Here is a 13,279-nt window from a genome sequence, read left to right on the forward strand (position 1 = left end):
TATTACTAGCTTACCCGTCGCTGCGAAGACAGACAGACATACATTCATTCGTTTTTATATATCTAGATAACACCCAATCACAGCGCAGCTTTCATGTTACCTCAGCAGTAAGAGAAATAACAACCAATCACAGCACAACTTTTATTCTGCCTCAGCAATATAAAAAATAGCAACCAATCACAGCGCAGCATTCATTTTACCTCTGCGGTATTATATATAGCAACCAATCACAGCGCAGCTTTCATGTTACCTCAGTGGTATAATCTATAATAACGAATCGCAGCGCAGCTTTCATGCAACCTCAGTAGTATAAGAAGTAGCCACCAATCACAGCACAGCTTTCATGTTACCTCAGCAGTATAAGAAATAGCAACCAATCACAGCACAGCTTTCATTTTACCTCAGCATTCTCAATATCCAGCAATTGTCTTGCGAAACGTTCGGCGGATGCATCATTTTGTAGTTGAACACGCTTGCTTGTAATGCCTTTTGCTTTCGTGCTTGAGATGGAAATCAAACGATCTTTGTCTGGGAGGCATAACTGTCGACGATGCTCGCACGCGCGCCACCTATCGTAGGATAGTTGTACTATGCCAGTAACCTTCCCAGGAGTGTACTCAACAACTTCCCAAAGTTTCATGGCGATTGGATGAATGGTGTAGTAATGCATAAAGGACAGACAGACAAACATACATTCATTTATATATATCAGGAAGTGAGAAAATTAGATTCCGTACGTAAAATTTGGACGCTAATTCTTTGGTGCTTGGAATTGAATAATCGAGTTGGGACCCATTAGCTTTTCCTATTTATGACATATTCAATGCTCGTGCCAAATTTCAAGTTTCTATGTGAGAAAATTAGATTCCGTACGTAAAATTTGGACGCTAATTCTTTGGCACTTAGAATTGAATAATCGAGTTGGGACCCATTAGCGTTTCCTATTTATGACATAATCAATGCTCGTGCCAAATTTCATGTTTCTACAACATCGGGAAGTGAGACAATTAGTGGCAATGATGGAAATCGAACGATCTACGTGGGGGGGGGGGGTCGTAACTGTCGACGACGCAAGCACGCGCGCCATTTATCGTAGCATAAATGTACTATGCCTATAATCTTCCCAGGAGTGTACTCAACAACTTCCCAAAGTTTCATGGCGGTCGGATGAATGGTGTAGTAGCGCATAAAGGACAAACAGACAGACAGACAGACAGACAGACATACATTCAATTTTATATATATAGACTAGCTTACCCGTCGCGCGTTGCTGCGAAGACAGACATACATACATACATACATAGTTTTTAAATATCTAGATAACAACCAATCGCAGCGCAGCTTTCATGTCACCTCAGTAGTATAAGAAGTAGCAACCAATCACAGCACAGCTTTCATGTTTCCTCAGCAGTATAAGAAATAGCAACCAATCACAGCAAAGCTTTAATTTACCTCAGCATTCTCAATATGCAGCAATTGTCAAGCGAAACGTTCGGCGGATGCATCATTTTGTAGTTGAACACGCATCCCGTTGCTCCTAATGCCTTTTGCTTTTGTGCTTGAGATGGAAATCAAACGATCTTTGTCAGGGGGGCATAACTGTCGACGATGCTCGCATGCGCACCACCTATTATAGGATAGTTGTGCTATGCCAGTAATCTTCCCAGAAGTGTACTCAACAACTTCCCAAAGTTTCATGGTGATTGGATGAATGGTGTAGTAAAGCATAATGGACAGACAGACAGACATACATTCATTTATATATACATAGATGACATCAGGAAGTGAGAGAATTAGATTCTGTACGTAACATTTGGATGCTAATTCTTTGGCGCTTAGAATTGAACATTCGAGTTGGGACCCATTAACTTTTCCTATTTATGACATAATTAATGCTCGTGCCAAATTTCAAGTTTCTATGACATTGGAAAGTGAGAGAATTAGATTCTGTACGTAAAATTTGGACGCTAATTCTTTGGCGCTTAGAATTGAATAATCAAGTTGGGACCCATTAGCTTTTCCTATTTGTGATATAATCAATGCTCGTGCCAAATTTCATGTTTCTACGCTATCGGGAAGTGAGAGAATTATTGGCAATGATGGAAAACGAACGATCTACGTAGGGGGGCGTAACTGTCGACGACGCTCGCACGTGCGCCATTTATCATAGCATAAATGTACTATGCCTATAATCTTCCCAGGAGTGCACTTAACAACTTCCCAAAGTTTCATGGCGATCGGATGAATGGTGTAGTAGCGCATAAAGGACAAACAGACACGCATACATTCAATTTTATATATATACTAGCTTACCCGTCGCGCGTTGCTGCGAAGACAGACAGACATACATAAATTGGTTTTTATATATCTAGATAACAACCAATCACAGCGCAGCTTTTTTATGTTACCTCAGTGGTATAATATATAACCAATCACAGCGCAGCTTTCATGTTACCTCAGCTTTATAATATATAACACCCAATCACAGCACAGCTTTCATGTTACCTCAGCAGTATAAAATATAACAACCAATCACAGTGCAGCTTTCATGTTACCTCAGCACTAAGAGAAATAACAACCAATCACAGCGCAACTTTTATTCTGCCTCAGCAATATAAAAAATAGCAACCAATCACAGCGCAGCATTCATTTTACCTCAGCAGTATAATATATAGCAACCAATCACAGCCCAGCTTTCATGTTGCCTCAGCAGTATAAGAAATAGCAACCAATCAAAGGACAGCTTTTATTTTACCTCAGCATTCTCAATATGCAGCAATTGTCAAGCGAAACGTTCGGCGGATGCATCATTTTGTAGTTGAACACGCATCCCGTTGCTCCTAATGCCTTTTGCTTTTGTGCTTGAGATGGAAATCAAACGATCTTTGTCAGGGGGGCATAACTGTCGACGATGCTCGCATGCGCACCACCTATCATAGGATAGTTGTGCTATGCCAGTAATCTTCCCAGAAGTGTACTCAACAACTTCCCAAAGTTTCATGGTGATTGGATGAATGGTGTAGTAAAGCATAATGGACAGACAGACAGACAGACATACATTCATTTATATATACATAGATGACATCAGGAAGTGAGAGAATTAGATTCTGTACGTAAAATTTGGATGCTAATTCTTTGGCGCTTAGAATTGAACATTCGAGTTGGGACCCATTAACTTTTCCTATTTATGACATAATTAATGCTCGTGCCAAATTTCAAGTTTCTATGACATTGGAAAGTGAGAGAATTAGATTCTGTACGTAAAATTTGGACATTAATTCTTTTGCGCTTAGAATTGAATAATCGAGTTGGGACCCATTAACTTTTCCTATTTATGTCATAATCAATGCTCGAGCCAAATTTCAAGTTTCTATGATATTGGGAAGCGAGAAAATTAGATTCCGTACGTAAAATTTGGACGCTAATTCTTTGGCGCTTGGAATTGAATAATCGAGTTGCGACCCATTACCTTTTCCTATTTATGACATAATCAATGCTCGGGGCAAATTTCAAGTTTCTATGACATTGGAAAGTGAGAGAATTAGATTCTGTACGTAAAATTTGGACGCTAATTCTTTGGCGCTTAGAATTGAATAATCAAGTTGGGACCCATTAGCTTTTCCTATTTGTGATATAATCAATGCTCGTGCCAAATTTCATGTTTCTACGGTATCGGGAAGTGAGAGAATTATTGGCAATGATGGAAAACGAACGATCTACGTAGGGGGGGCGTAACTGTCGACGACGCTCGCACGTGCGCCATTTATCATAGCATAAATGTACTATGCCTATAATCTTCCCAGGAGTGCACTTAACAACTTCCCAAAGTTTCATGGCGATCGGATGAATGGTGTAGTAGCGCATAAAGGACAAACAGACACACAGACAGACACGCATACATTCAATTTTATATATATACTAGCTTACCCGTCGCGCGTTGCTGCGAAGACAGACAGACATACATAAATTGGTTTTTATATATCTAGATAACAACCAATCACAGCGCAGCTTTTTTATGTTACCTCAGTGGTATAATATATAACCAATCACAGCGCAGCTTTCATGTTACCTCAGCTTTATAATATATAACACCCAATCACAGCACAGCTTTCATGTTACCTCAGCAGTATAAAATATAACAACCAATCACAGTGCAGCTTTCATGTTACCTCAGCACTAAGAGAAATAACAACCAATCACAGCGCAACTTTTATTCTGCCTCAGCAATATAAAAAATAGCAACCAATCACAGCGCAGCATTCATTTTACCTCAGCAGTATAATATATAGCAACCAATCACAGCCCAGCTTTCATGTTGCCTCAGCAGTATAAGAAATAGCAACCAATCAAAGGACAGCTTTTATTTTACCTCAGCATTCTCAATATGCAGCAATTGTCTTGCGAAACGGTCGGCGGATGCATCATTTTGTAGTTGAACACGCATCCCGTTGCTCCTAATGCCTTTTGCTTTTGTGCTTGAGATGGAAATCAAACGATCTTTGTCTGGGGGGCATAACTTTGAAAAGTCGGGTGGCAGCTATTGGTGGACTTCCATTGGCAGGTGGACTTCTATTGGCTAATAGAAATGTATTCTGCCTGACAACAATGTCAGGGATACATTTCTATTGGCCGAGAGTCTGCATGCGCAGTCGGCCCGTCACTAGTGACGTATACGTACATTGACCTGAAGGAAGCGCAATGTACGCTACATCACTGGATCCAGGGAAATCTGGCGGCTGCAGGTCACGTGACTGAAGTGACAAGCGGCTCCAGGAGAAGATTTGGGAGGAGAAGAAGCGGTAAGCAGACTGCCTGGGGAGCAATACCGTATATACCGGCGTATAAGGCGACGGGGCGTATAAGACGACCCCCCAACTTTCACCTTATACGCCGGTAATATAGTGTAAAAAAAAAAAATCATTACTCACCTCCCCCGGCGTTCTGTCGCGCTCCGGCAGGATGTCGCTCGCTCCTCGTCCCCGGCGCAGCATTGCTTTCTGAATGCGGGCTTGGAATCCCCGCCTCCAGAAAGCTAATACACACGCCGTCAGCCAGTTACAGCCATTCAATGACAGCATTGAATGGCTGTGATTGGCTGAAGGCGCACGTGGCTTCAGTCAATCACACCCATTCAATGATGTCATTGAATAGTGTGATTGGCTGAAGCCACGTGCGCCTTCAGCCAATCACAGCCATTCAATGCTGTCATTGAATGGCTGTAACTGGCTGACGGCGTGTGTATTAGCTTTCTGGAGGCGGGGATTCCAAGCCCCGCATTCAGAAAGCAATGCTGCGCCGGGGGCGAGGAGCGAGCGACATCCTGCCGGAGCGCGACAGAACGCTGGGGGAGGTGAGTAATGATTTTTTTTTTTTACACTTTTTTTTTTGGTATTACCGGCGTATAAGACGACCCCCGACTTCAGAGCAGATTTTTCGGGGTTCAAAAGTCGTCTTATACGCCGGTATATACGGTAGGTAAGCATATAATTTTTTGTTTTTAATGACAGAACCCCTTTAAATTTGCAGTAAATCCACACTGAAATCAGTGACAAATAGTGCCGTCATTCATTCGGCGAGAGCTGCCTGTGATTGGCTGAGCACGTCAGCCAATCACAAACAGCTCTTTCAGCAGGCAGGGATTTTAAATCCCCGGCTACTGATAGATCAGCACTAGAGAGCCGGGGGCAGCAAGAAGAAGACGAGGCTGAGCCCCGGCAGGGAGGTAAGTATGTATTTTTTTTTGTTTTTTACAGCACTTTTAAATATAAGCCCTTCCCTGAAAATCAAGTAAATGACATGTGTGACAGCTGCGGTAGCGAATTGAAGAATCCCTCTGCTGCATCAGTCACAGATGTGGCAGATGTAGCAGCAGGGAATTCTTTTAACTAGCTGGGATGCAGGAAACATCTGCCGCATGCGACAGATGTGTGATTCATCAACCCGCAGGCGTCACATCAGCGGCGGACAGGTAAGTATATTTTTTATTTATTTTTTTACACTAAAATCTCTCTTTTTCAGGCTCAGGCTTATATGTAAAGCCCTTCCCTGAAAAAGAATGCAGGGGTGCAGGCAGAGCATTGTTTTCAATGGAGCCACCGGCAGCAGCCGCGGCTCCATTGAAAACAATGCGTGCTTTCCCTATGGTGCACGCATGTCCTATCTTTGCAGGCACGCACCTGTAAAACACGGACATGTGAACACATCGTAGGGAATGCATTGTTGCAAATAGAAGCGTGTTTTTCTGAACGCACAAAGACACACTCGTGTGAAGCCACCCTGAAGGGGAAATAAACTGCAATGCAGCAATTGCAGTTTGCTATTAGCCAGCAAATGCAGTGGGAAAAGGGTGCAGTTGCCTTGACAGTTGGAGGCCTAGTGAAGTATTGCACTGTATTGTAGAGGCAATCAAGGGATCGCAGGTCCAATTATAGCCATCCTCACATGGGACAAATTTGTCAGAACTTTTCCCTTCGGACTATCAACATGAAAAACCCACGGCATTTATTGGAGCGGTGAAGCGGATGAGATTTTCAAAATCTAGTCCATACACTGCTGACCAAAAATCTGTGGAAATTGACAGGCAGTGCGAATATTAAATCCACAGCATGAATTCAGATCCCAACACTTCAAATGAGGGGGCAATTACCGCACCAAATCCGCAGCAAATTATGACTTGTGAAAAGGCCCTTAAATCCACTTCAAATGTCCGTATATCAGCTGGGTCTTCACACTCGGCCAATATACGGTGTCCCTTTCTGCAGGGGGAGGAGGCGGACCGGGAGCAATGTACTGAGCTTCCGCCCCCCTCTGCCTTTCGACACTATTTGCAATGGTAGGGGGCGCGGCGGGGCTGAACTTAGCTCCGCTCCATCTCACCCTCCCATTGTAAACAGTGGTGAGGGGCGGAGAGGAGGCGGGAGCTCAGTGCACTGCTCCCGGCCGGCCTCCTCCCCCTGCAGAAAGGGACACCGTATATCGGCCGGGCGTAAAAACCCAGCTGATATACGGACGTGTGAATAAGCCGTTGCCCCATTTTTACTGCACCGTGAAAACCATCAAAACTAGGTTTCCTCAAACATGGAGAAATTGTACTTTTTTCCATTTCAGCCCACTTAGAAAAAAAAAGTAGAAATGAAAGAATGAAGACTTACCCCTCTCTCCTTACGACGTTTACACATTCGTAGACAATGCTCAACTATGAAGAGCAGATAAATTCCCCCGAGGGCAACGAGACCTTTCATAACACTGTCATTTTCCAGCAAAAACTCCTTACTTGAGGTCTGATCCAAATCTTTTGATGTGTGGTCGTGGCCCCCCTGTGACTGCAAAACAAAATGAAAAGGGTGTAAGAGGAAAATTAGTTACATCTACAGAGTAGAGTCCCAATATTATTACCACCAGCTAATATCCAGAGTAACCGCGGTGTGCTGCATGGACAGTAGACGGACTGGAAGTGACACAATGAGATGCTGGTAGGTGGCCTCAGGTACCTGAAGCCATGCTGACTGCAGTGCATCTCACAGTTGCTGGAGTGTGCAAGGGAAAGGATCCAAAGAGTGAACACGGTGATTGCGGTGGTCCCACAGATGCTCAATTGGATTCCAATCTGGGGAATTAGGGTAGAAGGGAAGAACTTAGAAGTCTTCGTTGTACTCTTCCAACCACTGTTGGACATTTTTAGCAGTGTGACATGTTGTGATCTTTGCAGATGGATTCATAAACAGATCAGTTCAGAGTTCCTTCAACATGGATGAGCGGTCCAGAGAACACCCCGACCAGAACGCTGCTGCTACCAGCTTGTGTTCTTCCGTCAATGGTCGCAGTCTGTTTGTTGTCTGATGTTTCTCACCTGACAACCCAACGTCCATCCATGCGATGAAGCAGAAAATGTGACTCATCGGAGAAGGCTACCCGCTGCCCATTAGTGGTGGTCCAATTCAGATATTGCTGTGCAGATTGAAGCCTTTTCTTCCGATTCACCTTTTTCAGCATTGGTGCAGTGACCATCCATCTGCTTTGGAGCCCCCTATACAGTAGGGTTCACTGAACTGTTTTAGACACACGTCTGGTAGCCCCTCGTTCATTTTCATGGAGAGCTGCTCCCCTGTAGTTTATCGGTGAGACCCTTTGCCCGTCCTCCCCTCAATCTGAAAGCCAATAATCATCCCGTTTTGCACCTCTGATAAATCGGCCCCTTTTACTCCTGACAACAACTAGTGATATATGAGAAGACGGATCATCCTTAAAGGGGTTGTCCCGAGGCAGCAAGTGGGTCTATACACTTCTGTATGGCCATAATAATGCACTTTGTAATGTACATTGTGCATTAATTATGAGCCATACAGAAGTTATAAAAAGTTTTTTACTTACCTGCTCCGTTGCTAGCGTCCTCGTTCCCATGGAGCCGACTAATTTTTGGCCTCCGATGGCCAAATTAGCCGCGCTTGCGCAGTCCGGGTCTTCAGCAGTCTTCTATGGAGCCGCTCGTGCCAGAGAGCGGCTCCGTGTAGCTCCGCCCCGTCACGTGCCGATTCCAGCCAATCAGGAGGCTGGAATCGGCAGTGGACCGCACAGAAGAGCTGCGGTCCACGAAGACGGAGGATCCCGGCGGCCATCTTCAGCGGTAAGTATTGAAGTCACCGGACCGCCGGGATTCAGGTAAGCGCTGTGCGGGTGGTTTTTTTAACCCCTGCATCGGGGTTGTCTCGCGCCGAACGGGGGGGGGGTTTAAAAAAAAAAAAACCCGTTTCGGCGCGGGACATCTCCTTTAATGTATACTGATTATCAGAATTGTCCCACACTATTAGGACCTATTAAAGGGGTCATCCTGGGACAGAATTGTGTTTAAAACGTCTTTTAGCCTGCAGTAGTATAATACTAGAATTCGGAATGAACAGCCAGATGTCCTCCGCTTTACATGCGCCTTATGGGTGGAGGACAACCCTGGACTTACCTCCAATAAGTTATAACCCCCTTTTCCAGATAATGCGGTGACAGCTGCTTTCACAGGGGCTTTTTTAGAAAGTTAAACCCAGACGATGGTGTTTAGTGGCCCAGAAGGTGCCGACAGGCTCCCTTTAAGAAATAAGAGCGCGTTCTCACAATGTTGTCACTACGAGGATTGTTGACGCGTTCTATCACAGGTGCCAAAAACAGACGAGACTGCAGAAGGAACGACAGTCATTAGTGAAAAGAGCAGCACTTGGTGCCACCGTGACGGGCTTCTGTGGACCATAGAATGATGGAGTCGACTAAGTTATTCTGTACTCCACACATAACAGAAACGGACATAAACCCTGTGACAGGGGCACCAGATTGTAATGTGCCCCACAGCCCCCCCCCCATATAACACAGTAATGTGCTCCACAGCCCCCCATATAACACAGTAATGTGCTCCACAGCCCCCCATATAACACAGTAATGTGCTCCACAGCCCCCCATATAACACAGTAATGTGCTCCACAGCCCCCCATATAACACAGAAATGTGCTCCACAGCCCCCCCCATATAACACAGTAATGTGCTCCACAGCCCCCCCCCCATAGACACAGTAATGTGTTCCACAGCTCCCCCCCATATAAGACAGTAATGTGCCCCAGAGCCCCCCATATAACACAGTAATATGCTCAACAGCCCCCCCCCATATAACCCAGTAATGTGCTCCACAGCCCCCCATATAACACAGTAATGTGCTCCACAGCCCCCCATATAACACAGTAATGTGCTCCACAGCCCCCCCCCATATAACACAGTAATATGCTCCACAGCCCCCCATATAACACAGTAATGTGCTCCACAGCCCCCCATATAGCACAGTAATGTGCTCTACAGCCCCTCCCCATATAACACAGTAATGTGCTCCACAGCCCCCCATATAACACAGTAATGTGCTCCACAGCCCCCCCCCATATAACACAGTAATGTGCTCCACAGCCCCCATATAGCACAGTAATGTGCTCCACAGCCCCCCATATAACACAGTAATGTGCTCCACAGCCCCCCATATAACACAGTAATGTGCTCCACAGCCCCCCCCATATAACACAGTAATGTGCTCCACAGCCCCCCATATAGCACAGTAATGTGCTCCACAGCTCCCCCATATAGCACAGTACCGTGCTCCACAGCCCCCCCCCCCATATAACATAGTAGTGTGCTCCACAGCCCCCCCATATAACACAGTAATGTGCTCCATAGCCCCCCCATATAGCACAGTACCGTGCTCCACAGCCCCCAATATAGCACAGTAATGTGCTCCAGAGCCCCCCATATAGCAGCAGCACCGTGCTCCACAGCCCCCCATATAACACAGTAATATGCTCCACAGCCCCCCATATAACATAGTAATGTGCTCCACAGCCACCCATAGAGCACAGTAATGTGCTCCACAGCCCCCCATATAGCACAGTAATGTGCTCCACAGCCCCCCATATAGCACAGTAATGTGCTCCACAGCCCCCCCATATAGCACAGTAATGTGCTCCACAGCCCCCCCATTTAGCACAGTAATGTGCTCCACAACCCCCCCATATAGCACAGTAATGTGCTCCACAGCCCCCCATATAGCACAGTAATGTGCTCCACAGCCCCCCATATAGCACAGTAATGTGCTCCACAGCCCCCCCTATAAAACACAGTAATGTGCTCCACAGCCCCCCCATATAACACAGTAATGTGCTCCACAGCCCCCCCATATAACGGAGTAATGTGCTCCACAGCGCCCCATATAATACAGTAATGTGCTTCACAGCCCCCCATACAACACAGTAATGTGCTCCACAGCCCCCCCATATAACGGAGTAATGTGCTCCACAGCGCCCCATATAATACAGTAATGTGCTCCACAGCCCCCATATAACACAGTAATGTGCTCCACAGCCCCCCCATATAACACAGTAATGTGCTCCACAGCCCCCATATAACACAGTAATGTGCTCCACAGCCCCCCCATATAACACAGTAATGTGCTCCACAGCCCCCTCCCCCATATAACACAGTATTGTGCTCCACAGCCCCCCCCATACAACACAGTAATGTGCTCCACAGCCCCCATATAACACAGTAATGTGCTCCACAGCTCCCCATATAACACAGTAATGTGCTCCACAGCTCCCCCATATAGCACAGTACTGTGCTCCACAGCCCCCCCCATATAACATAGTAGTGTGCCCACAGCCCCCCACATATAACACAGTAATGTGCTCCATAGCCCCCCCATATAGCACAGTACCGTGCTCCACAGCCCCCCATATAACACAGTAATATGCTCAACAGCCCCCCCATATAACACAGTAATGTGCTCCACAGCCCCCCATATAGCACAGTAATGTGCTCCACAGCCCCCCATATAACACAGTAATGTGCTCCACAGCCCCCCATATAGCACAGTAATGTGCTCCACAGCCCCCCATATAACATAGTAATGTGCTCCACAGCCCCCGCCCCCATATAACACAGTAATGTGCTCCACAGCCCCCCATATAACACAGTAATATGCTCCACAGCCCCCCATATAACATAGTAATGTGCTCCACAGCCCCCCCATATAACGGAGTAATGTGCTCCACAGCGCCCCATATCATACAGTAATGTGCTTCACAGCCCCCCATACAACATAGTAATGTGCTCCACAGCCCCCCCCCCCCCCATATAGCACAGTACCGTGCTTCACAGCCCCACATATAACACTGTAAGGTGCCCCACAGCCCCCCCCCATATAACACGGTAATGTGCTCCACAGCCCCCATATAACACAGTAATGTGCTCCACAGCCCCCCCCCCATACAACACAGTAATGTGCTCCACACCCCCCATATAACACAGTAATGTGCTCCACAGCCCCCCCATATAACACAGTAATGTGCTCCACAGCCCCCTCCCCCATATAACACAGTAATGTGCTCCACAGCCCCCCCCCATACAACACAGTAGTGTCCTCCACACCCCCCATATAGCACAGTAATGTGCTCTACAGCCCCCATATAACACAGTAATGTGCTCCACAGCTCCCCATATAACACAGTAATGTGCTCCACAGCCCCCCATATACCACAGTAATGTGCTCCACAGCCCCCCATATAACACAGTAATGTGCTCCACAGCCCCCATATAACCCAGTAATGTGCTCCACAGCCTCCCCCATATAGCACAGTACCGTGCTCCACAGCCCCCCATATAACACAGTAATGTGCTCCACAGCCCCCCATATAACATAGTAATGTGCTTCACAGCCCCACATATAACATAGTAATGTGCTCCACAGCCCCCCATATAACACAGTAATGTGCTCCACAGCCCCCCATATAACATAGTAATGTGCTCCACAGCCCCCCCATATAACATAGTAATGTGCTCCACAGCCCCCCATATAACATAGTAATGTGCTCCACAGTCCCTCATATAACACAGTAATGTGCTCCACAGCCCCTCATATAACACAGTAATGTGCTCCACAGCCCCCCATATAACACAGTAATGTGCTCCACAGCCCCCCATATAACACAGTAATGTGCACCACAGCCCCCCCCATATAACACAGTAATGTGCTCCACAGCCCGCATATAACCCTGTAATGTGCTCCACAGCCCCCCCCCCATATAGCACAGTACCGTGCTCCACAGTCCCCCATATAACACAGTAATGTGCTCCACATCCCCCCATATAACATAGTAATGTGCTCCACAGCCCCCCATATAACATAGTAATGTGCTCCACAGCCCCTCATATAACACAGTAATGTGCTCCACAGCCCCCCATATAACACAGTAATGTGCTCCACAGCCCCCCATATAACACTGTAATGTGCTCCAGAGCCCCCCATATAACACTGTAATGTGTTCCAGAGCCCCCCATATAACACTGTAATGTGCTCCACAGCCCCCCATATAACACTGTAATGTGCTCCACAGCCCCCCATATATCATAGTAATGTGCTCCACAGCCCCCCATATAACACAGTAATGTGCTCCACAGCCCCCCCCATATAACACAGTAATGTGCTCCACAGCCCCACATATAACACAGTAATGCGCTCCACAGCCCCCCATATAACACAGTAATGTGCTCCACAGCCCCCCATATAACACAGTAATGTGCTCCACAGCCCCCCATATAACACAGTAATGTGCTCCACAGCCCCCCATATAACACTGTAATGTGCTCCACAGCCCCCCATATAACACTGTAATGTGCTCCACAGCCCCCCATATAACATAGTAATGTGCTCCACAGCCCCCCATATAACACAGTAATGTGCTCCACAGCCCCCCCCCCCCCCATA

The 13,279-nt window shown here is 46.5% G+C and overlaps 1 protein-coding gene across 1 annotated transcript in view; it reads right to left on the reverse strand.

Annotated features, from left to right (window-relative positions):
* The window catches only part of LOC136577297 (zinc transporter ZIP10-like), a 130,601-nt gene that overhangs the window by 75,106 nt on the left and 42,216 nt on the right, over positions 1 to 13,279 (reverse strand). The window contains exon 5 of the mRNA XM_066577155.1: positions 7,152 to 7,322. Within this exon, the coding sequence (XP_066433252.1) occupies positions 7,152 to 7,322 (171 nt within the window). The remainder of the gene's footprint in view (positions 1 to 7,151; positions 7,323 to 13,279) is intronic.

Source organism: Eleutherodactylus coqui, chromosome 8 (genome assembly GCF_035609145.1).
Source record: "Eleutherodactylus coqui strain aEleCoq1 chromosome 8, aEleCoq1.hap1, whole genome shotgun sequence".
Lineage (NCBI taxonomy): Eukaryota > Metazoa > Chordata > Amphibia > Anura > Eleutherodactylidae > Eleutherodactylus > Eleutherodactylus coqui.